Source organism: Agrilus planipennis, unplaced genomic scaffold (assembly GCF_000699045.2).
Source record: "Agrilus planipennis isolate EAB-ADULT unplaced genomic scaffold, Apla_2.0 scaffold46, whole genome shotgun sequence".
NCBI lineage: Eukaryota > Metazoa > Arthropoda > Insecta > Coleoptera > Buprestidae > Agrilus > Agrilus planipennis.
In genome coordinates, this window is record NW_020438933.1 from 477,113 (window position 1) to 504,183 (window position 27,071).

Consider the following 27,071-nt stretch of genomic DNA (forward strand, 5'->3'; position numbering starts at 1 on the left):
ATATACAGGGTGTCCCAGTTATAATAATTAAAAAAAAACATGGCTTCCTGACACAAAATACAACAAAAAAGTGTTATACAATTTTTCAATCCAGTGACAATTGAATTCGCAAATCGTCTTTGTAAATTTGAACGTACAATTTGTTTCATTACGGACCTGGATCTAGGCGACCAATGTCGCTCAGCTGATCTAATGTGGATGTAACAAGTACCTCCCGGGAAGAAGCCGAGTGCACTTCCACCTTTTAAAAAAAAGGTAAAAGTGAAAAAGAAATGCGTACCTTTTTTAAAAAAGGTTTAAATTGTCCACCATTTGCTTCAATGCAACACTGACAGCGACCTACCCAGTTGCTGCGAATTTTGGCCCAGATACCGGGAATATTTCGAATTATCCGATTGGCATTGGTAATGTAACTCACCACCAACTGACGGTTGAATAAGAACCGTACTAGAATGCACTATCGCACTACTAATTTTCCTTATTGTGTTATAACATTTTATGTTCCAAATGTCCGTAGGAATCTGTGGTATAAATATTAATTATTATAACTGGGACACCCTATATATATTTTCTCACCAAAAGAGCTGTGCACCTGTGGATAACGAATCGGGTCCGTCGACAGAGATAGAAATAGTCAAATAAAAATAAATAATCAAATTATATGGAAATGCGGCCTCTTGGTTCCATGCCGCCAACCTTACGAGTTGCAACCATATTTCTTAACAAAGTGTCCGAAGAATTTATCCTGTGGAGACAGAGCGTAACCAATGTGGTAATTGCATGCAGTTCCTGTAGAACGGACGCATTTAAGGAGGAAGCAGTTCACGGAATCAACACCATTTTGACTTTAAAGTCGGTGTTTGAGTTCCATAAGTAAATATGGAGCAAAGTAGTTTATTTACTATAGTTTTCCTGGCATGATGATGTTTAAATACCTTCTAGAATTGGATCATTGCAGTTTTCACTATCCTCGTTCGTCTTCTGACTGCCTTTTCTAACGAAATTACGTTATTTATGTTGGCATTCACGCAGATGGAGTCATATATGATAATTTCAAGGTTAAGAGTTGCTTTTGAACTACCACAGTGTAGTTAAATATATTAAAATTCCAAAATGTTTAATAAGTCCAGAATTTGTATGGGAAAAGTGGTTCGTCTGTAGGAGCGTCTGGAGCCTTAAAGCAGCATCCTTGCGCAAGTGAATTTCGGTCGTGTTTACGGTGAAAAACTATTTGCACTTTCAAACGACCGTAGNTGTTTTATAGATAATACCACTTCTTGAGTATAGAGACTGTAACAGTAATAAGTGCCGAGCTTGCAAAAGGTGATAGAGCACAATAAAACATGAAAATTAAGTAAATGTTTGTATCTCCGAAAGTTTGCTGTTTTCGAGAAAAACGTAGCTGAAGGCACAAGTAAATTCAAATCCGGTCCTGGTACAGAAATACGACCCACAACGCCGCATTCAATCAGCTGGCAATTACCAACATCAGTGTCGCATTTGTTTTGTATTTTTTTACTCATATATTGTTTATTTGTTAGATTAGATTAAGTGTGGTTCAGACTTAAGTGTGGTTCAGACTGTTTATATTAATAACCAACCTCTAATAGCCGTTTATTCCTTTAACGATTAAACCTTGTATGGAATAATCGGTGTGCAGTTCAATAAACTAATTCAGCAACACAACATCCATCGTTAGTAGTGTTAGTCAGCATGTCACTGTGGAACAGTTGTTGTTACTATAATGTGACATGATAATTATTTGCGCCTTTGCACCATATCGCCGGTGTAGAGACGAAATCCTTGATTTCAAAGAAGACAATCCCCAAAATTATACACGTGAAATAGCAGGGAACGTTGGATCCTTTCATTTGCAACGAGTGAAAACCCTGCTTGAAACTGATTTTCAACCGCGAGTGGATTTCTGTCGGTGATTTCGAAAGAAAGGTGCAGGTGCCACATAGCATATTTTTTTCTACATTAGTATGTTGTTTACAGAAACATTTGATTCACGCATTCACATGTCGTAGAATACATCTTTCGCGATTTCAAGAACTGCTGTGTGGTGCGAAACTTTTGGAGTTTTATTTGACTTTTTTGGTTAAAATCACCCGCAAAAAATGGTAACGTGCCTTGACAATAGCTCAATAGTGGTGTAGAATTTGCCTTAATAAAATTATAATTATCCAAATGATATTTGCCGACCAATGTTTACGTAACCGACATTTTTTGTTTAACTTGTTTATGTTTATACGAAGCAGATTTAAGAAATAGGAGATTATGCTAGTTTTTAGGGCAGTGAAATAATTGTGAAAAAAATGTAGTGGCGAGAGGGTAGAATAGATAAGTTAATATAGATATAATGGAATTACTGGTAAAAACTGTAAATAATAACTTTATATTGAAATAAGGAAGTAAAACAAAAATGCTATTAAGTATGCAAGAAAAAGTAGGGAAAGAGCGAATATAAAGAAAGGAGACGAAATATTAGAGGAAGTGGCTGATTTTGGGTACTTAGGAAGTCAGATAAGTCAGGACAGGAGTAGTAGGGATATAAAGCAGAGGATAGCGCAGGGTCGAGTAGCCTTCAATAAAAAAAGTCACTTCTGTGGTCGCGAACGATTAATTTAAAAATTCGATAATGATTGTTAAAGGTGTATGTTTGGAACGCGACGCAGTACAGGTGCGAAACATGGACGGTGGGCTCGGCGGAAAAGAAAAAGTTAGAACCGTTCAAAATGTGATGTTACCGGCGAATGATGAGGATACCGTGGATAGAGAAGGTTAGAGATGAAGAGGTATTAGAATGAATAAAAGAACAGAGGAGTCCATGGATATCAATAGACGAGACAGGTTGGTAGGACACCTTTTCACGGATGAAGGTCTAGTCACAGACATATTAGAGGTAACAACAGGTGTTAAGAGGAGTAGAAGTAGACCTAGCTTTGGTGATTGTTCGCAAATAGTTAAGGATGTGGGAAGTTCTAGTTTTAAGGAAATGCGAAGATTCGCTCAGGATAGGAAGGAGTGGAAGTGCTTGTCCAACTAGTCTTAGGACTAACAACCTTCTGATGATGTTTGAAATAAAAGATGCATACACCAAATGAGGATGGGATGATCCTATAAGAAGAGATTAATGGTTAAAAAAACGTTTTTGGTGTTAATAAGAAAGGGTTAAACTTATGAACAAGTTTATCTTTGGGAGTAAAGAAAACAATGCAGTACCTTTATGTTTTGATTTAAGAAGTATGCGTTTGTGGTAAAAAAGTTCAGTTAATTATAGTAATTTTAATATGAGTGTGGATATAAGCGTGCTATAATTTTATTTTTTGTTGACGGAATAGGTAGGTGGAGGTAATGTTGTGTTGTGTTTACGAGATAAGAAAGAGAAGTATTGTTACATATACTAGCCAGTCTTTTAGTTGTAAAAAGAAGTTTGTTTTATATGCGTTATACGTTTGATGAAAAGATACCTTAAACTTTAATTGAGACACTACTACTACATTGCTTTTTGTCCAGAAGCTTTTATCTCATGCAATAATGTTTTTATCTCTTATCTGCCTGATCAGATGACGACCGTAGCTTCGAAAATTGGCTCAGATTCAGCTCTTCCTGACTCAATTATACCGGTAATTTTGAATCTGAATTCTCGGTGGACTGCGATGCGAAACTTGTTAACGAAACCGAATAAGGGGTTGATGGAAGATAATACACTAGCAGATTTATGAATTTTAGCTCTTCATGAAACAATGTAAAAGCTAAACAGACAGTTCGTTGTTGGAACTTTGTATAGAAAAGTATTACAGAGACATGGAATTAGAATAAACCCAGTGCTCAGTTTTTTAATGACTTGATGTCGAGATATCGGAATTAATTTAAATAAATTTTTACGTTTGTGTGTTTTCAAAATTAACTAGGCGGTTTTAGATCGGTGTTGTACTGCTTATTCTTATCTTTTTAAAACATGTGTCAAAAAAGTTTGATAATTCACCAGCATTAAGGAAAAGTGAAATAAAATCCTAATTTGAAAGATATTCCCATTATTTAACATTAAAAAGGAAATGTATTACATAGACTATTTTTCTTGTAGTGGACCTACCATTTGCATTAGATTAAATAATAATTTCTCATATAATTTGCATTTTTTATAAAATACTCCAAGTACATACTTTTCTCCAGATTTCGAAAATTGTAGACAGGCTAAAGTTATAAAGAACGTTGAGTATTAAACACTATATATTGTTTATTCAAATTTTTTTATATTGTCCCTTAAATTCTTTTGCATTTTGATTTTTTTAGAGGAAATAAGGCAAATAACAAATGAGTCCTATACAACTGCTACTCCTCATTTCCTATCCGCATAGGTTAACTTTCGAAAAATCCTTTCTTAGTACACCTCGACACTCTCTGAAGAACACATATTCCAAATTTCATATTTCTTTCTTTGGTGGTTTCGAATGTCTGTCAGTCAGTTTTGAAATGTTTATATATTGACACGTATTTAAGCACCTTCCTCGCACTATTACTGATTTTAATTTACTATTTGCTGTCTAATTAACACTGCTATTATTAATCAGTTATCAATTCATCACTATATGAACACTATATCACTTCTTCGCTCCTTCTTCTTCGCATTGTATCATGTCGAATTCTCCGACTTATACTAACTTACTAACTCATTTGATTTCGCGACAACCATTTATAGCGACTGGCCGTGTTCTACAACGATCCAGTATATACTGTCTAGAAACCTGGTCTTTTTTGTTGCTATGTATGTTGGGTTACTTACATGCATATGACACTGACTCGTCGATTGTATCTGGTCGTAATGTGGTTACTTTCAACTTCGTACGAATAGTATTACGGATGGTTTCTAGATTGTTCTTACAGTTTGCGCACATATTCGTCGTTAAATTGTTCAGCCATCCCATAGACTGTGGATGTAAGGACCGTAGTCGTCGTTTTCGTAATGCCTGTTAACTCAGTGACCTTCTTCAACAAAGCCGACCATATTTTCGGCAGTAGTCTTCAACAAAGCCGACCATATTTTCGGCAGTAGGAGCAAAGTCCCACAAAACTTCTAAGTTCGTATTTTTTGGTATGGGCCAATTTCTTACAGCATCTGTTATAATTACTTCCGGTGTTAAGATATGACCAAGATATTTTACTTCTCGTCTAAACAGGATGCATCTTGGGACTTAGCTTCAATTTTTGCGGCTGACAGTCGTGTTTTGGAGGTGGTTGTCGAAAGTTCTTCCTAGTATGACGATGACGTCTAAGTAAACCAAACAGATCTTCCAGTTTAATTCTTGTAATACAGTGTAGCCGACGCATTGCATAATCTAAAGGGCATCACATTGAACTATCATAGTAGAGGCATTGTAAAGGCAGCCTTCTCCTGCGAATGTATGTCAACTTGCCAGTATCCACTTTTCAAATGGAGGGTAGAGAACCGTTTAGCTCTAGCTAGACTGTCTAGTGTTTCGTCGATTTGGCGTAAAGGGTAGCTGACCTATAGCGTTACGTCATTCAGCTTCCTGTAGTCCTCACAAAATCTCGTGGAATCATTCTTCTTGCGTACCAGCACTACAGAGGAAGTCCAACACCTTTGAGACTAAACAGGTGAAATAACATAGAGCCATGGAGTGACAGTCACAATTAAAATTGAGTACCTTATATGTAGCCATTTCATTTAGTTTTCATTGTAAATGTCTTTATGTAACCACGTGAGTTTTAATTACTTATTTTATTTATTATTTTATAATGGCGCTGTTCTAATTTATGTAATTTTAATTTCCTAATTAGGTAAAGTATTTGGATACTATTTATAGTGTGTTTACTTATTAGTTAATATTCATTACACTTCAACAATATGTATCAGTCTCAATATTTCATCATCTTAGTTCTATGCTCTATAAATGTTTTGTCGCGGAACTGAATCCAAGGGAAATTATTTTGTTGAAATAAACAACGAAGATATCAAAACGAGAATTAACTTTTATATTTTAAAATGCGGAAAACAAGACTACTTCATTACATGTTGCGCTTACTCCTATCTTTTACTGACTAAACTAAAAATACCAAATTTTACTTATTCTTATTTCCACCGCTATAGGTAGACTAAACAAATCAAAAACACAAATGCTGTTGGGTGAAACATCACAGCCCCCAGCGCTGCACTTTCCTTTGAGCTAGACACCGCTCGTATCAAACAAAGACATGACAAAACATGCAAAAAAAAAACAACTAAATCCTTACTAATTCAATAATAAACTTACCTTGATAAAGCCTTGCAACCTGCGAATCGTAGGTGCTGGTATTTTATCATTAATAAAAGAGCCTTTCACTCGATGTTGGTATTAATTGCATAATTTTCAAATAGATTTTGGTTCAATTTATAATGGATTTGAACGTAAACCTCTTTCCTGATTTTGAAAACTGATGATTTCAAATAATAAATGTCTTTACAAGGCATATTAATGGAAGACAAAATTAAAATCTGTACTAGCCATAAAAATCAAGGTTATGTTCAATGTCACTATTAATTTGGTCTTTAATAATTGTACATTGTATAGGTCGTTTTTCACTAGAAATATGAAATCCAGATTAGTCGGATACCTCTTAAGGATCCTATAAATATGTATAAATTCGATGGTCTAAATACAGCGTTTACAGTTGTTGTAATCCATTGTTTTACTTTATTTAAGTATAAGTTCATTTCATAGAATTCTTATTTGTATGTATTTTTACTTAACTCATCGCCCAAGGGCTAAGAAAGAACGTACAAACTTTTAGCTTTTGGTGCTATAAAAAAGAGAAATCGTGTAGCACAACTACCCTTGCAGGTACTCTAACGGTACTTGTGACGTAGTTTTAAGCGTCCCTATATAAACCAAAGTGGCGCGTTTTTGAGGGAGAACAGTAAAGAATCCTATCCCAGTCGTTTAGATTTCTAATTTATTTTTCCTAATTCATTATTCTCTGATTCATATTTTTAGTATAGTGTTTAATTTAAGTAGTAGATAATATTTTTGTGTAAAAGTTAATGTTAATAAAATATATTCGGAAATTCGGCTGTTTAAATAAGTGGTATGCAGATAAGCCTAGATCCCTAAGCATCGCTTACTGGGATACAACACAGTTATAGTTTTTCCATTCTTATACCTTCTTCGCCACTTATATATAATTTGCTTTTCTCACTTACATGAGACAGGACATTTCATGATACAAGGTCATAAATTTTCTACGGGCTATTGAAAAACCGAATGGGTTTCTCTATTGCTGGTCATCGATCTTTCCGTACTTGTTGAATGTAACAGACGGCGCCCATTACACAGCATTACTCGGGACGAAGTTTCTTTTCCATTGTTCTTCCACACTTTCTAAATCGTTGTCTCCTGGCCACTTATTTGACACATTAAACTTCGTTTTTTACCATTCTGAGATGACTAAGACATACGACGTAGGTACGTAATATTTGGTTCAGTTATTACCAAAATAGAGACCGTTATCTCAACTACTGAAGACACCCAGGACGTGTGCTTTCTGGGGGTAATATTCTGTTGGATTTGATACCTGGTGGTATGTATATTATTGTATCTGAGCGAGGGTGCTCTTTTTGTATGCTTGGTTGAGACTGAGACCGATGCGACAGTAACAAAGAGTCACCTCAATTTTAAATTTCAGACAGAGGCTACTTTTAATTCTTGTGATACTGTGTGTTGGAGCCGATAATGTTGCATGTTTTCTAAAACGTTACTGTTGAAGTAATCATCACAATTTCGACTAATGCTTCAGTTAATTTCAGTGCTATACATCGTGCAGGGCTGTTTTTAGCCACTGATTACGAATTTGGGTTCAAAATAGCAGACGTTTTGGGAAATTGAGAAATATACTTTTAATAGTACATATAGGTACATATTTTTCATGACCAAAACAGCAAAAGCTCAATGCCGCCGAAACCTAGGATAGGAGAGTCGGTTTCAAATCATCGTCATAAGGTCGTCAGTTCAAAGACTGGTTGGACACGTACCTCCACTCTTTCCTATGCTGAGCTAAACTTCGCATTTCCCTAAAACTAGAACAGCCCACATCCTTAACTATTTGCGAACAGTAATCTAACCTAGGTCTGCCTCTACCACTCCTAACTCCCGTTTCTGCCTCTAATATGTATCTGACTAGACCTTCACGCCTGAAAGGGTGTCCTACTAACCTATTTCGCCTATTTCTTATTGACTTCCATAGAGTCCTCTGTTCTCCAATTCTTTCTAATACCTCTTCATTTCTAACGTTATCTACCACGTTATCCTCATCATTTGTCTATAACACCATATTTCGAATGCTTCTAACCTTTTCACTTCCGCCGCGCCCACTGTCAATGTTTCGCATCCGTACAAAGCAGTGCTCCAAACCTTTAACAACATTTTTCGAATTACGCGAGCATAGAAGTGACTTCTTTTTATTAAAGGCGACACGACCGTGCGCTATCCTTTGCTTTATATCCCTACTAGTCCTTCCGCCCTGACTTATCTGACTTCCTAGATATCTAAAATCAGCCACTTCTTCCAATTTTTCGTCTCCTATCTTTATATTCGCTCTTTCCCTATTGTTTCTTCCCTTGCATACAAGTATTTTAGTTTTACTTTTATTTATTTTCATATTTTCAGTTTTTATTTATTTATCTGATGTTTGTACCTATGTACATGTTTTTATTCACAAACTAAAATAAACATGACTCTCCAATTGACGTTTTTGTCTCATGCGTACAACGAGATTTCGTATCACGTACAAGGGACTAAACGTCCATGCGCCTAAATCGCTGGATAGTCCTACTGTGAAAATTCGTATAGTGTACAAGAGCGCTTACTCTGCTACTCTATTCTGATATCTCTATGAGTAAGCATGTGTTCCAACAAAATAGCAGTATCCGCCACAACCTGCCTTTCATACACGTGTTCAGTATCATCACAACTCAACCTTCAGCCCTTAATTCCAGGATAGCTGTTCATTAAACGAATGACTAAACTTAAATTAAAAAAGCATTATACAAACACCAGGTGTGTAACTAGAAATAATGTTAGGTGTTTCTTTTCACCCGTATAAAGTTTCTGACAGCTTATCGCCAAATAGTGAGTTGATTAAGAAAATGGAAGAGCTGACTGAGTATTAATGGTGGTCGCTTTTGAAATTCGATATTATTGTGAAAACCCATTAATATCTGCTGCAATTCAATACTGTACATATCAGGCTGCTTTTTAGACAATGCTTTCCCGTTGTCAAATATTAACAAATAACATTTTATATGGTTGTTGTGCACTCTGAAGGTTCTTGTCACTGATAACATAAACATATACAGGGTGTTTTTGAAATAAGTAGCAAGCTTTAGGAATCGCATGGTGAGCAAGAAAGCGTCATTAAGAGACAAAAAAAAATACAACGTGTACTTGTACAACACGCTTCTGAAGTGAAACTTCTTCAAACACACAAACATACCGGGATAGGGGTTAAGGAATTGGTTTAATGGTATTATTTGTACACTTTGAATTTAAATTTTACACTATACATGCCGGAGTTGCCTGTAACGAACGTTGCATTGAAGCGCGCTCACGGCTCAAGCGATCCCCACTACGAACTCGACTACGTGACCGAGTAGAGGGGGACATCCGTTGCATGATTTCGTTACATAACAACTCGCATGAAACGAACTTGCCCTACCGTCCGTAAAGAAGTTTCACTTCAATAATTTGTAAGAAAAATAGAAGACGTTGCAATCTGAAGCCGGCCCTGGGCGTAAATTGGCAACACAAGTATTAATACAGAGAGTTACGATAACAACTAAGCAGCCACATCGACGGAGATTGTAAAAAAACAGACTATCGGTTGTGGAATGCTTAATAAAGTAATTATTAACAGCTTACTACTGCTACTACTACTACTATACATAATAATGTGTTTAGACGTCAATTATAACAAAAGTTAATTAAAAAACAGCTTTGTTCATCATTGATAGTAAGCAGCACTATTTGAACTCAACAGGATATTAAGAACACGAAAGGAAAATAAAATGAAAGATACGTAGGAAAGGCAATTGTAATTTAACAAATTGTAAGATAAATTCTCACACCACCATTGAGATATTGCCAAGGTGTGATACCTTTTTTTATGAATGGTTAGCCAATAGCTCCATCCTCCCATTAGAAAAAATTAATTATACAGAACATCAGGATAGCGTTGATAGAAAAGGTTATAAATGAAAAGGTATTAGAAAGAGTAGGAGAAGAGAGAATTCTATGGAAGTCAATAAATAATAGGCGAGATAGGTTGGTTGGACACCTTCTCAGGCGTGAAAGTCTACTCAGAGACATATTAGAGGCAGAAGCGGGAGTTAGGAGGAGTAGAGGTAGACCTAGATTAGATTACTGTTCGCAAATAGTTACGGATGTGGGTTGTTCTAGTTTAGGGGAACTGCGAAGTTTATCTCAGGATAGGAAAGAGTGGAGGTACGTGTCCAACCAGTCTTAGGACTGACAACCTTATGATGATGATGATGATGATGATGATGATGATGACAGAACACCAATAAATACACACATACGTACGTATGTACACTATAAAAAATATTCGAAATTCGAGCCCTGTGATAAAAGGCAAGATTCGAGACGTCCACTAAAATTATGTTTGAGTTGCACAAAAACGTCAGACATTTGGCGTATTTCGTTTGCTACGATCATCATACGGTCGTGTAGATTATTAGCGTTCTGCACTGGAGTTTGATACTCACGCTGTTTCGTACAACCCCAAAGAAAGAAATCATGGGGATTAAGATCCGGACTGCGCTCCGGCTAAGCTACATGGTTCGTACGTCCAATCCAGCGTCTAGAAAAACTGTTCATCTAGAAACACACGCACTAGTTTGCAACGTGAGGGGCGAGATGTTTAGCATATTGTGTAAACTTTGGTCAAGTACGTTAAAAAATTTTTTGACCTTTGTATAAGAAGATTATTACGAGAAATAAAAGGACATAACAACCATGGGAGTAGCCATTTCCAGTGAACTTATTATTTATTATATTTTGTCACTGAATTAGAATCTGGCTCCTTAAAATTCTTTTAACTAAAATCCAAAAGACTTGATTAGATTTGATATTAGGAAACAACATTTTTTGGCAATCGTAGGGTCACATTTGAATTCGTCATTGAATAATACATATAAAATGATTACTTTCATTGTGTCTTTTGCCTTTCATTTTTGCGAGGACGCTACTACGGATAGCTAAAAGAAGAATCAGAAAAGGAAGTAATAATTTTCGATTTATTCTTCAAAGGGGCATTCCACTATGACCTCAGTTTAGCACGTTGAAATTTCGTGATATCCTCATCTCAAAACCAACGAAACAAAATTAGCATTCCAATTTTGAAGGCAAGGTAGATATATCAAAATATTAATGTTTGAAGATACGTTTACTCCAAATTCGTTGTTGTATATCTCATTTCGCGGATTTTCTTGAATTTCTGGAAAAATGTCAATGATAAAGAGATATGTATATCCATTGAAAATTTGAACAATTTTTAGTTTAATTCAGTTTAATATTCTTTTTTCGTTACTTCAGCTTTTGTCGCACTGTTTATTCAGTATATTATTAATATCTCTATTTCACTTTAATTTTAATAATTTTTTAGTTGTTAGGGACAGATTTGCTTATCATTATTCAACTTATTTTGTTATGTTATACAGGAAATTTCCATAATTTTAAATGCAAACAAGGTAGTCAAATATATCTTTGTTGGGGAGCTTGGCTCGCTTGATGAAAATTTTGTTGTTTCCGTTGGTGTACTGCTGTACTACATAGATCAATAATTGATCTCACAAAATATAATTCTCGAAGGACTAGTGTATGTACATTAAAACGATTCGTATTATACGTTTAATAATCCTGCATACACACTAATGAACTAAAACTAATACTAATTGCTTAAAAAGATACTTGTTACTTGTTTGAATTGTCTGAATTGTTTCTCTGTTATTATTATCCAAAAGTGTTTTTATATCCTAAAACTAAACACACCTCGGTCACTACCCCCAAATTTCCCCCGATCCACACCTACCCGAACATTCCGTATGCAGGTATGTACTACCGATAATTTAGGGAAAAAACATAATTGTTTGATGCCGTTATGTTTGTCTGACTATCAAGGTATTTACGATGGTACTCTTTTCTTGGTACTAAGGGGTAGTAGCGCAGGTATGAACAATAAAGTCTCAACACTCTTCAATGTTCTTTTGCAAACAATAATAGGCCGATTTGGTCCCAATAGTTAAAGGCCGGTACTATTACTTAAGCTTTAAAAAAAAAACACTTTTGAACACTAATTTTATTTATTATTGATTATTTATTGAAATTGCTTTTAACTTTGGAAGGTTCTTGTTGTTTAAAGGAATAGGAGTTACGCCTTACGGAAAATAGCGATACACCATGTGCGTTAACTATTAACACGATAAGAGACCGACCCAGTCGTTTGAAAGACTTTTTGTAACTCCTCGATCGTAGTTATTGATTGTTTAAAGAGAACTAGCATATCTGCTGATTAATTAAAAAGGAACGGATGGCGTGGGTTTACCAGCCGTCTACTACTGATAAGGCACGCGTTTTGTTACAGTGTTAGAATTTTTAAAATAGTTAAGTTCTGCAAAGGTCTTCGATATCGACCACCTTTGTTAATATTGTTATCGATGTTTTTCAATTGTATGCAGGTTCCAGGAATATTATACCTCGAGACAGAGTCATACCCTGTCGGGTTTATCCCCTTATTGACTTCGGGCTCGTATTCTTTTGTTACATACCAGGTATTGGTGGTGGCACCAGAACAATTTTTCAATTTTGTCACATAATTTAGAGTGTTACGTTTTGTCCTTCATCATGTTAACTTGAGTTTTTAATCCATACTTTGTTCGTTGTGACTGTACTTGCAATCCGTTATTTCATAGTTAATAATTAATTTGTATTAAAGTCTGTATACAGTATAATAATTCGAAGTGGTCTGTATTCTGTCGAAACTGCCAGACGCGAATCGCGATTTCTATTTTTTTGGATTTCATCAGCGCGTCGCTGACAGTTTCGACAGAACACATACCAATTTTACCTGCTGTCTTAACAGCACGTTTTAGAAAATACCACAAATGGCGCGGTAAACGCAATCTGTAGTACTATGCTACATTTTATGATTACGTATGCTCCAACAAGGTCCGGGATTCGTTTCAACAAGTAGATATGCGTACATTTAGACGGACCTTGTTGGAGCATACGTAATCCAAAAATGTAGCATCGTACTACAGATGGCGTTTACCGCACCATTTGTGGTATTTTATAAAACGCGCTGTTAAGACGGCAGGTAAAAGTTGGTCTTTGTTCTGTCGAAGCTGTCTGCGACGCGCTGATGAGATTCAAAAAGATCGGAATCACGATCCGCGTCTGGCAGTTTCGATAGAATACAGACCACTTCGAATTATTTTATTAGATTATGGTAACGTGCCTATCACGTAGTGGTTAGCTACGCCAGGATTCGTTTCAGCAAGTAGATATCCATACATTTAAATGGACCTTGCTGGAGCATACGTAATCCTAAAATGTAGCGTCGTACTACAGATGGCGTTTACCGCACCATTTGTGGTATTTTATAAAACGCGCTTTTAAGACAGCAGGTAAAAGTTGGTCTTTGTTCTGTCGAAGCTGTCTGCGACGCGCTGATGAGATTCAAAAAGATCGGAATCGCGATCCGCGTCTGGCAGTTTCGACAGAATACAGACCACTTCGAATTATTTTATTCGATTATGGTAACGTGCCTATCACGTAGTGGTGAGCTACGCCGGGATTAGTTTCAGCAAGTAGATATCCATACATTTAAATGGACCTTGTTGGTGCATATGTAATCCTAAAATGTAGCATTGTACTACAGATGGCGCTTACCGCGCCATTTGTGGTATTTTATCTGTATATAAAGCGTATAAGTATATATATAGTGTTTTATATGGAGTTTCATTCGCTCTGTTAAAACCAACATTTTGAAAAAATACTGCTCGTGATTTCACAACAAACAATCTCAAACGCATTTAATCGGAAATATATTAATAACGTACCTATGAAACATTTTCAATTGAAAATATTCAAATTTTTGCAAAACCTTTTTTTGTTTTATTCCGAATCAATTTTAGTTCATAGAAAGTCTATCACATGAAATTCAAATTGCAGCTGACTAAAGAATTGATTGCAGAATTTAATAAATTTTGGTTTACTGATGGGAATTTAATTTAGGCGAAGGATATCTAGTAGCTACGGGTTGCCCTACTTTAAAGTTCTATCTAAGCTTAGAGGTAAACAAAATAAAGCGGCAAGGACAGGAACGATGTAAGTAACTTCCTAGTTGTAATTTATGCTTCAAAGAAATTAAAAAGAAGTCTACAGAAGTTATTAAAAAACTAGTTCAACTTGGACTGACGCATACCGTTGACGATGGTGCATATAGTACTTTACAGGTACATGCCAATCACGGAAGTTCTATATGCACCATAAACTAACCTATATTTTCAGCACTTTACTAATAAGACGACATATTTTTACTATTAAAAATGAATTTGAAAGAAGAATTTTACACTTTAGACCCTCCCATTTCAAGTGTGCCTGGCATTGACATCTCACAAAAAACTTTTGGATGTTTAATTGCTGGTGGGCGGGCAGTCCTCTCGGACTATGCCGGAAGGGAGGGCGGACGACCCTCTTCAGCCTCCTTGTTGGGTGGGTGGTAGTTCAGGTGAGAGAGATGAGACGGACGAAATGAAGACAGATAAGAATGAAAGATTATCTGTGGAATATTACTGCCTCAGCATTTGCCTAAGTGATCCAAGGAAATCACAGAAAAACTTGGACCAAGGCAGACGGACCCGGAATGGAAACGGCGTCCTCCCGAATGCTAAGCACTAAACCTCTAGGCCATGCCGCTCGCTGACAGTAAGAACTGCAACATCAATTAAGTTAGACAAAATGGGTAACCGGAATATGACCGGTCGTTTACCGTCAGATGCTTCCGATCAAAGCTCAATTGTAACACTCTGGTGCCGTAAATAACTTCTAACAGGTACCTGCTCCTGTTAATTCTGTTGGCGCACATTATCTACTTTTCTCTAAGTGAACTATTCAGCTATAAGGAGCCAATTTTAAATCGTTTGAGGTGTTGTCCAATTTTGCTTAGTTATTGACGTACAGGCGATTTATAAAAATTGCCTAAAACTTCAAATTGAAATAACATGAAAACAAAACAAGATGGAAGAAAACATAAAATGATGAATCTGTCGACGCCGATAAGAAACGTTTCTATAGCTGGAGTGATCTAGATAGATATACTCCGTAATAAAACTGTCGCATTTACTTTCTTCTTTCAACTTACTAACTAGACTAGCAGTTGGTACAGGACGCCTACTTTTACTGACGACAGACGTTCTAGGGAATATCGTAAATACAGAAAAGAGACTTTAGGTAGGAATTACGGCGGACACTAATAAAGGAAAAGAAATAACAGTACACCAATTGATGTGTAAAGGAAAGAGATGAAAACAAGCGTAATTTGAGTATGACTTTAAAGAAAATCTTACTCTTACTAAAAGTTTCTGTTATTAGTTTGAAAGACAGTAGTGTTTAATTCAAACTTTTGGCTTCAACAACAAACGAGAAATGGTTAAAAATACAAAATAAGTCAATGGCGGACGAACCGCACTGCGTTAACTGCTTCGCGTTCCCACCTTAACACAATCGCAACTGTATCATAAAGCTCCATTTCGTATTCTGTCACATTTTGATATTTCCTATCTCCAGAATTTTAAGGATGTCCCACATTTCTAGTGGCTTCCTTATTTGTGGATATTTTTATCAATATAGTTTTGTTTGTGAATGCATAGGTACGACTTCAGTACTATGTAGCAACTATGGTTAAAAATCGGGTAGAACTTAATTTTTTACTTTTTAAAAAACACATAAATACATAGTGGTCGATGTCTAGTGATAACAAGCATAATCTTAATGAGAAATTTCACTTCAGTTAATGGTGGAGAATTCAAAGTTCTACTTATTGGTGTTTTGTTATGTCATTTTTTAAAAATTTTTTAGTTTCATAAGTTTAGTACTTAATATAAATAATTTCAATTTTTTCCCATAAGTAGTGTACCTACCGGGGTTCTATAACTGTGTCACGGCTCCCCATATCTGGGTCATGGTCAATCCATCAACATCTCACCAATTTTGGACCTTTAGAAACTCTTTTTAGGTTATTCTTCATCTGAAGAGTTTAGACCACGCCCCTTTTGCCAACAATACCAGAAGCTCTTGTTGAAGACCGTCTGGAATTGCCGTAAAAGGGGGTAAACTTGAACTTGAATTTCCCGCGTAAAATTTGAATTTCCCACTTAAAGCTATTTCTTATTGAATTTTATCAAACGAGATGTCGCTAGAATATTGATAAGTCGTTTTTCTGTAAAAGTATGTGTAATTTGCAGCTGTTGTTTTTATTGTCTAAAATAAGAGACGAAGAATTAGAAGAAGTGGTCGATTTTAGGTATCTAAGAAGTGAGATAAGTCAGGACGGAAGGAGTAGTAGGGATGTAAAGCAGAGGATAGCACAGGATCAAGTCGTCTTCAATAAAAAAAGACACTTCTATGCTCGCGAACAGTTAATTTAGAAATGCGAAAAAGGTCGTTAAAGGTGAATGTTTGAAACACGGCGCTGTACGGGTATGAAATATGGACAGTGGGCGCGGCGGAAAAGAAAAGGTTAGAAGCCTTCGAAATGTGGTGTTATAGGCGAATAATGAGGATACCGTGGTTAGAGAAGGTTAGAAATGAAGAGTAAGAGTAAAAGAACGTAAGACTATGGAAGTCATTAAATTGGAGAGATAGGTTAGTAGGACACTTTCTCAGGCATAAAGGTCTAGTCTAGAGGCTGAAACGGAAGTTTTGAGGGATAGAGGTACACCTAGATTATATTATTGTTCGCCAATAGTTAAGGATGTGGGTTGTTTTAGTTTTAGGGAAATGATAATGTTATCTCAGGATAGGAAAGAGTAGAGGTGCGTGTCCAACCAGTCTTAGGACTGACGACCCTATGATTAATTTTTTAAATAGATGTCGCGAGAATGTCGAAAAAATTGAGCGTGGTCAAGGCTAGGCCAGTTCAAACTTGAATTTCAACAGTTAATAGTTTTTAGTATTAAAACTGTTTGAACTTCTCTCCAAGTCATTACAATATATCTCACGGTATGGCAAAATCCTTACATTCCATTTAGCATGTCAGATTAGATCTTCTTATCCACGCTGCAGTGGTACGGCAAATATTATTGTTACACTCTGGTGATTCGCAAGAGGAGAAGTTGAGAAAGCTCATTCCATTTTGTCTTCTGTGTTGATACGTCTGGATAGTTGCCAATTCATATTAATCTTAGTTTAGTATGGTTTTCCCGGCGGTTGTTAAGCACGGAGGGTGCATTTGCAACAGTTACTCCGGTTTGTACGTAAACGCAGCTGCTTTTATAAGTTATATAAGTTGTTCGTGTTGCGTTTTTTTTTCTTCTGAGCTTTAGTAGAACATTGAAGACACTTGGTTTATCATCATCCACTAATATTTACTTTAGGTTAAATCAGGTTAACTTAGTTTAATGGAACCTACAGGGTGTTTCTGAAGTAAGTTTTGGAAGGTGTTAATTAGATCCAAAAGGGAGAATCGCATGGTGAGTAATACAGCGTGATTAAGGGACAAAACAATTTCTACGAAAACCAGAAGGGGCGTGAATTGTCTATAAAGTTATTAGTACACTGAGTTGCGCTAACAACTAAGTAGCTGTATTGATGGAAAATGTAAAAAGTACCCGTTGTGGAAATTCTCATAACGTAGATATCAATAGGTTACTACCACCCTATATGCTAATATAAACAATAATGTTTAGATGTCCAGTACAATAAGAAGTAATTAAACAACATCTTTGTAAATTACAGGGTAGGTAATTGTTATTATGTTATGGTAAGTTTCCAAACCAGCATTGAAGTATTACCAAATTCCCATTAGAAAAAATTCATTATATAACACCAGTAAGCAACTCAATAAAAAACTCAAAACTAAAATCTTTGCTTTGATTTATCCAATAAATACGCTACAAAAAACAAATATCTTCTATTCTCTTATTTAAATGGTCAAATTTCACAAAATATTAAAAACTCAAATATCACAGCCTCCTTCAGAACCAATAATACTATTGCAAATTTGATTTAGCATAAATGATCATAAGGTCGTCAGTCCTAAGACTACTTGGCCACACACTTCCACTTTTTCCTAATCTGAGCTAATCTTCGTATTTCCCTAAAAGTAGAATATCCCACATTCACATTTGTGTACAATAATCTTATCTAGGTCCACCTCTACTCCTTTTAACTCCTTTTTCTGCTTCTAATATGTCTCTAATTAGCCCTGCAAGCCTGAGAAGGTATTCTACCAACATATCTCGTCTGTTTCTTAATGACTTACTCATATCTAACATTGTCTATGCACGGTACCCTTTCGCTTGTGACACTACATTTTAGATGCTTTTAACTTTTTTCCCGCCGTGCCCACCGGCCAGCGCCTCGCTCAAGACATACACCCTTAAAAATATTTTTCTAAATCAACCGTTCGCGAGAATGAAGTGACTTCTTTTTGTTGAAGGCGACCCGATCTTGCCTTATCCTATGCTTTATATCTCTACAATCATTCCTTCCTGAGTTATCTTAGTTCCTATATACCTAAAATCATCCACTTCTAATTTTTTGTCTCCTATCTTTATATTCGCTGTTTCTCTACTTTTTCTTCCTTTGCATAGCAGTATTTTTGTTTTACCTTTATTTTGATAAACAACTGTTTTGTCAATACCGCTTCCATTCTATTTAAGGCTATCTGTAACCTTGCTTACTAGTGTGTGAGGATTGGATTGATGAGTGGTTTAAGCGCATAATGAAATGTAGTAGGTAATAGTTAAGGAAATTATTCTGAGAAAATAATTTTGCATCAGATTACACGATAATATTATTGAGCACTCTTTGGACCTTGCAAGATTTGCTTCCAAACTGTACAGTACAGTGGTTTTATGTTTTATTATTTAATTCCATATTTACTAGTCTCATAGAAGATTTCATGTACATATATTGGAAACGCTTTTCATTTTATAATACCTGTACCTTTGCTGTCCCTCTTGTTTTCTGCTGAATTTTACTGTATATTGCTTAATTCAAAATATGCAATCAGGTTGCTTTGCTTAACCGTTTCGAATATTTTTCTTCTAGCTTTATATTATTTTTATTTTCTTTTATAGAGTACGAAAATTTTAATTTTTATCATATAGAAATGGTAATTANCAAATATCGTCGCAAATAGCTAGATCAATAAACTAAATTGATAAATTAAATTAATAAACCGAACCAACAGACTAAATCAATTCACAACCAAGAGCCTTTCAGTGATATTAGATTATTATTGCCTCTTAATCAAAGAACATACACACGGATATTTTTCTTCTAGCTTTATATTATTTTTATTTTCTTTTATAGAGTACGAAAATTTTAATTTTTATCATATGGAAATGGTAATTATGTTTTTCTTTTGTTTTCGTGGAAGAGGGGAAATCTTCCAAAGATCACCCAGCCATCTATATGACCGGGTAGTGTCGGATTCCCGAGGAAGATGTCCTTGGACATATCGACTAAAACCTCTCTCCCTCAGGCTGTTGTAGGAACTATCGGTTCAGGTCTTCTTCAGTCGCGTAATAATGTCTATTCTTTTATTATTGATTAAATTAAATTAAAGATATTCCGTATATCGAACGGCATGACCTAAAGGTTTAGTCCATTGCTTGGTATTCGAGAGGACACCGGTTCGATTCCGGGTCCGTCTGCCCTTGTCCAAATTTTTATGTGGTTTCCTTGGATCACTTAGACAGATACTGGGGCAATAATATTCTACAGAATTATCTTTTAATCTCTTCTGTCTTCATTTCGTCCGTTTCATCATCCTCACCCCAACTCATTCCCGCGATTCCTAGAAGAAGGCTGAAGACAGCCTTCCGCCCTACCTCCCGGCGTAGTTCTGAGGGATTACCCGCCCAGCAACGTAATAGCGGATGAGAATGAAATACATAAAATTTTAGCTTTATTTTTTTATTCCTTACGTAAGGAACGACGTTGTTATACAACTTAGTGTTATCCTTTCTTTTACTTTCTTCTCGCGCAGATGGGCATAGTAATTCCGTTAGTTTCAATGAGTTTTCTCTTATCCTCAGTACCCATTAATGCTATCTTCTGGTTTACATAAAAATTTCGTCTCAAAAATACAATAACTTACAGTTTCAATATTTCCGAATAAAGAATATCATTTCTTACAAAAAATCAAACAGAGAAATTTCCAAACGGAATAATTTTTTATCGTGAAATCTTTGGAGTGTTTAAAGTTACAAACCTCTTTCAACTCGAGTAGAAAATGACATTTCATACCCACTGGGTCCAATCTGGTTTAAGAGCTTTTTCTAGAGACTATTTTAGAACTTGCTAGAAAGACTGTAAATTTTCCATTCCTCTGTAAATGTTTCGTCAACGTAATTCTTCTCGGTAAAAGAACGCCTGATAGCACCAATTTTATTTCTGTTTGTTGAGTTCCTATTCAAATTATTCAATTATGTATGCAAATTATCAATAAATGACTGTCCTACTTTTCACTTTTCAGCCAACTGAAGTAAAATAAAAGTGTTTGAAAACCGCGCTACAGAGAATTTAATTAATTATTTAATTGTTCATTTGTTATACAGGGCGTTCCTTCTAAAGCGGTTTCGTCCATAACTCCGCTATTATATACAAAAAAGTGTTTCTATAAAAGTGGTTCGGAATCATATGATACATATACATAAAATATTTTCAGTCATATAGGGTGTTCCATTTCTTCTGAACTCTACCTAATTTCGTTATTTTAAAGGGAATACCTTATATATTTTTACACTTTTGGTTTCTCTGTTTAATTTTAGGTCGGCATTGTTAACACTTTCTTATACTTACCTCTACTAGTTTTTGAGATATTTAACTGTTTTTGAAAAAAAAGATCCAATTTAGTTCTCTCAATCAGACCAAATCATCTAAATCATAAAAGCTTTTTAATTTTGCATCGAATGGTATCAATTAATATGGGTCATTCCATTCAAAATTATTCGTTTTGTAAGATTGTCAAAATTAGGTTACACATTTTCCCCATAGTAAAAAAGATACTGTAATTCTTGCTAAAACGAACTGTCTAAACCGCAGGCTTTTAGCTTTTATGGTTTAGATTATTTGTTCTGATTAAAGAGCTGGAACAGTATTTTTTCTTTTCAAAAACAGTTTTATATCTCAAAAACTAGTAGAGATAGATATAGGGAAGTGTTAACAAAGTCGACCTAAAATTAAACAGAGAAATGTGAAAATATATAGGGTGTTCCATTTAAAATAACGAAGTTACGTAGCGTCAAAAAGAAATGGAACACTCTGTATGACTGAAAATTTTTCTGTATATGCCCCATATGATTTCGGACCACTTCTATTAAATGTATGACACAGAGTTATGGACGAAATCGCCTTAAGTGTAACACCCAGTACACGGTAAGTGGCAGACCTCGGTCCAAGTTAAATACTAGACCGCCAAAATTTTTGAAAGTGAATTACTCAAATAAATTCTTTAAATACTTTTTTCTGTATATAACAAAGTATGTTTGAACTTTGAGCACCACCCTTCTAATTGTTTAGAGAAAGGAATATTCTTTTTTTGATAAAAATTTTCAAAAACACCTTACCTAAAATTACTTGCCGATATATGACATTGTTCTTATTTTTATTTATTTTCTTTAAGTCGTTTTTGTGGTCTTTTGTACGCCTATTTCCTATTTGGTATATCCATTTCTAGCCAGTGCTATCTTGATATGTGAAGTTATTCATTTCGGTTTGCCTATGATTTCGGTGTTCTAGTTCGCAGTTTAAGTCATTTATTTTAAGCTGTTTCTGAAATTTTGTATGTTTTAAACAGCATTAAGTGTTCAAAATGGAATTTCAGTACGCAATGGTTATTACTGTCTAATTTTTGAAAAAAAAAATATTTGATATCCCATAAAAATTTTTTATTAACAATTAAATATTTTTTCGGTGAATTTTTATTAAAAAAACCTGCAAGAACAAAAAGATAAAATTGACAGCTTTTGTCCTGAGATAGCGTTTTTTAACGATTGCGCTTATTATTTACCTGCTTAGATGCTGAAAACTCTTTAATAGGGTCCTTAAAAAGTAAAATTTAAAATTATTTCTTTTGTACATTTAACTATTTTGTCTTTCATCAAATGTTTCCTGCTAGATGCTAAAGCCTTTATCTCTTTTTCAGATTTCATTTATTTTCAACTTCAACTGAAAATGCCTCATCTTCAGTAATGACGGTATGAAAACAGCTACACTCTTCCTGTCATTTTTGTTAACAGCATTGGCCTCCAACAACACTTCATTGTTAAGAAAGGATCATGAAACTTGTATTGCGAAAATTTTGTCTAAACCCTTTCCTGCTCACAACCTCCCTATAAATATTACAAAAGAAGCTGAAAATGTTTTGGAAGAAATCAAACGAGTAAGTGATTCATTTGCAAGTATAATCATTACGTTTCGTTATTGATTTTGTTCTTTAGTTCTTTACCATATATAAAGTGTTGTAGAACAGGAGTCGGTTTATCATCAAACTTTCCTTAACGATTAAATTAACTCACAAAGCAAATATCGTCGCAAATAGCTAGATCAATAAACTAAATTGATAAATTAAATTAATAAACCGAACCAACAGACTAAATCAATTCACAACCAAGAGCCTTTCAGTGATATTAGATTATTATTGCCTCTTAATCAAAGAACATACACACAGGAAGAAAGCGAAACCGCTGTTTATAGTTTAGCGGAAGTTAAGTTTCCCTGTAACAGTGTCCATGTTTTTAACAAGTTGCGAACAACTAGAGAAATTTTTACACATCGTGAGACTAGTGTGCGCTAGGCCTTAATTTTGCATATGTAAATATGTTACCGGAAATGTAGGAATTGTATACAATTCTTAGGAAATGTGTACAATTCCGTGGCTATTTAGGAAATCTATTCCGTGAATAAAATATATATAAAAAACTAATCCTGAGTTAATCTTCACATTTCCCTAAAACTAGAACAATCTACATCCTTAACTACTTGTTCTCTAATATGTCTCTGACTAGACCTTCATGCCTGAGAAGGTGTCCTACCAACCTATCTTGCCTATTTTTTATTGACTTTCATAGAGTCCCCCGTTCTCTTATTCTATCTAATATCTCTTCATTTCTAATCTTCTTTATCCACAGTATCCTCATCATTCGCCTGTAACACTACATTTCGAAAGCTTCTACCCTTTCCTTTTCCGCAACGTCCACCGTCTATGTTTCGCACCCATACATCGCCGAGCTCCAAACATACACCTTTAACAATCTTTTTCGAATTTCTAAATTAACCGTTCGCGAGCATAGAAGTGACTTCTTTTTATTAAAGACGACACGACCCTGCGCTATGCTCTGCTTTATATCCCTACTACTCCTTCCGTCCTGACTTATTTGACTTCCTAGATATCTAAAATCAGCCACTTCTTCCAATTTTTCGTCTCCTATCTTTATATTCGCTCTTTCCTTACTTTTTCTTCCCTTGCATGCCATGTATGTATTATTGTATGCTTGTATTTTAGTTTCACTTTCATTTATTTTCATACAGTATTGTTTTGTCAATACCGCTTCCATTTTATTTAAAGCTATCTCTAACTCCTCCTTGCTAAATGTTAATACTGCTACATCATCTGCAAATCCAACCAAACTAATCTTTTGCCCCTGTATATCTATTCCTACAGTTCGTCTTCGATGTATAGATTAAAAAGCAGCGGTGACAGTGTGCATTCCCGTCTGACTCCCTTCCTTATATTTACTTCTCTACGTTGCAACTCTAGCTTTATAACTGCATGTTGTTCTTTATACAAACTGAGTATTACTCTTGTATCTTTGTAACTCATTCCTACATTTTTAAGTATATTTAACATCTTGTCCCATTTAATATTGTCAAAAGCTTTCTCTAAATCTAAAAATCCTATGTACGCACTCTTTCCTTTTTTTATCGTTTTCTCTATTGCTACACGTAAAGCTAGAATGGCTTCCTGCGTTCCCCTATTTCTTCTTAACCCAAATTGATCTTCTCCTAATAATTCTGTCGGAGCTACCTGCGACGCGCTGATGAGATCCAAAAAGATCGAAATCGCGATCCGCGTCTGGTAGTTTCGACAGAATACAGACCACTTCGAATTATTTTATTCGATTAAGCTAACGTGCCTATCACGTTGAGGTTGGCTACGCCGGGATTCGTTTTCAGCAAGTAGATATCCACACAAGTGGACCTTGTTGGAGCATACGTAATCCTAAAATGCAGCATCATACTACAGATGGCGTTTACTGCACCATTTGTAGTATTTTCTAAAACGCACTGTTAAGACAGCAGGTACAAGTTGGTCTGAGTTCTGTCGGTGCTACATGCGACGCGCTGATGAGATCCAAAAAGATCGAAATCGCGATCCGCGTTTGGCAGTTTCGACAGAATACAGACTACTTCGAATTATTTCTTCTCCTAATAGTTCTTTCGCCCTTTCTTCCATCCTACTCTGTACAATTCTAGTTAAGACTTTTGACGCATGGGAAGTTAAGCTAATTGTTCTAAATGTCTCGCACCTATCCGCGCCTTTCTTTTTAGGTATTTTACTACCACGTTCCGTTTAAAATCCTCGGGAACTTTTCCTGTCTCGTATATGTGTAAATATTGGAAAAAAATTCTACATACATAACGAATGATTACATTTAGATGTACAACTGATAGATACAGAAATAATGATTCTTGTGCAGGAAAGCGTCTATTTTGAAAAATAATCGTCATCTTGCGTCCATGGAACACTAGGATAATTTTTAAAGTTACAATTAATTAGAAACGAAAATCATACAAAACTTGTAGATTTTAATACTCTGCTATTAATACTTAAATTATTACTTACTAAAATTGGCAAAGAGCTACTTTTAGATACCTACTTTAATATCTTTAGTGAATTTATGTAAATATTGTAACAGGTGGGATTAAATCTAATATAGTAAGTTCCCTATCGAATGAACTGATGTTCTCAAATGTAGTCTATTAAAATTAACATTAGGTACTAGAAGGTAGATGTTACTGGGGTTAAAATTTCCGAAATTGTTAGTGGTTGTAAGACAATGAGTATTCGTCTTCTTATGCCGTTCGTCAACTTACCCTGATCTTCCCTATGCAAATTCATAAAAAATGGAATCATACGGGAGATGGTTGCTCTAACCAAAAAACAGGGTCTAACAGAAATAAGTGCCGAGATTGCAGAAGGTGACACAGCACTGTAAAACATGAAAATAAAGTAAATGGAAATTCACCGTTTTTCAGAAAAATGTAACAGTACACTTCGTTTAGTTTCTCTAGCGATGTGCCCTTTAGTTTGACCGGCGCAAAATAGAAAATAACAGCACTAGACCAGAAAAGAAAGGAGACAACTCTCGGCCAAACTCCCAACCGGTGAGGAGCGAATAATCCGTACAGTACTGCACGGAAAAGTTGACCATTTTATCCACTAAAATTGCATTGCTCGAATGTGTTGTTATTGGTATCAGTTACTACTCAAAATATCAACGAGATGTTTATTTATATTTGAAGACATATTAAAGGCTTTAACGCTTGTTTTCGACTCGCACTACTATTCATGATTGTCCTAAGACTGGTTGGACACGTACCTCCACTCTTTCCTATCCTGAGCTAAACTTCGCATTTCCTTAAAACTAGAACAGCCCACATCCTTAACTATTTGCGAACAGTAATCTAATCTAGGTCTACCTCTACCCCTCCTAACTCCTGTTTCTTCCTCTAATATGTCTCTGACTAGACCTTCATGCCTGAGAAGGTGTCCTACCAACCTATCTCGCCTATTTTTTATTGACTTCCATAGAGTCCTCTGTTCTCCTATTCTTTCCAATACCTCTTCATTTCTAACCTTTTCTACCCACGATATCCTCATCATCCGCCTATAACACCACATTTCGAACGCTTCTAACCTTTTCTTTTCCGCCGCTCCCACTGTCCATGTTTCGCACCCGTACAACGCCGTGCTCCAAACATACACCTTTAACAAGCTTTTTCGAATTTCTAATTTAACCGTTCGCGAGCATAAAAGTGACTTTTCTCCCTACATACGATTTTGGTAGACATTGGAAGAGGCACATCACTAGAAAATATAAACGAAATCTACAGATAAATTCAATTCCGGCTCTGATTAAGAAATACGGTCCGCAGTGCTGCTCTTAATCGTCTGTATATTATCAGCATCACTATAGTATTTGTCTTTTTTTGATCATGTGTTTTCTATTTGTTGCATTAGTCAGTAATACAACATCAGTCATTAGTGCATTTACGAATTTAAATCTTATTGCCGCTGTAGGGACGAAATCTTCGATTTCAAATAAGACAATCCTCAAGATCGTACACGCGAAATAGCAGGGCTTGTTGGCTCCTCTTATGTGATAGTGAATGGAGGTAAAAATTAACTATTACCTCCGATTTCGGTGAACCTCCATCGATTTGCATGAAAATTTGGGATAGAGTTTATTTTACCCTTAACTTCAAAAGTGACATATGCTCGACTTGCGCTTTTTGCATTTTAGGGGTGAAATCCACCCCTTTTGTTAAAAATGGGGAAAATGCAGATTTAAGCATTCTGGAGTAAGTAATCTCGTTTAATTAGATAAATTAAATACTTTTTTAACAGTTATATGCAGTATTTATGACTTTAATTAATTTTTCAACCCTTTTAGCAACCACCCCTTAAATCGAAAATCATGAAAAAATCATTTTTTCATCATGTATGTTTTGTGAGCATGTACCTATCGACACGTCTACTTC

The 27,071-nt window shown here is 35.5% G+C and overlaps 1 protein-coding gene across 1 annotated transcript in view; it reads left to right on the plus strand.

The window, feature by feature from the left end:
• The window catches only part of LOC108744730 (probable G-protein coupled receptor 158), a 378,923-nt gene that overhangs the window by 134,801 nt on the left and 217,051 nt on the right, over nucleotides 1-27,071 (plus strand). The window contains exon 2 of the mRNA XM_025974263.1: nucleotides 22,453-22,689. Coding sequence (XP_025830048.1) covers nucleotides 22,507-22,689 — 183 coding nt within the window. The 5' untranslated portion in view covers nucleotides 22,453-22,506. The remainder of the gene's footprint in view (nucleotides 1-22,452; nucleotides 22,690-27,071) is intronic.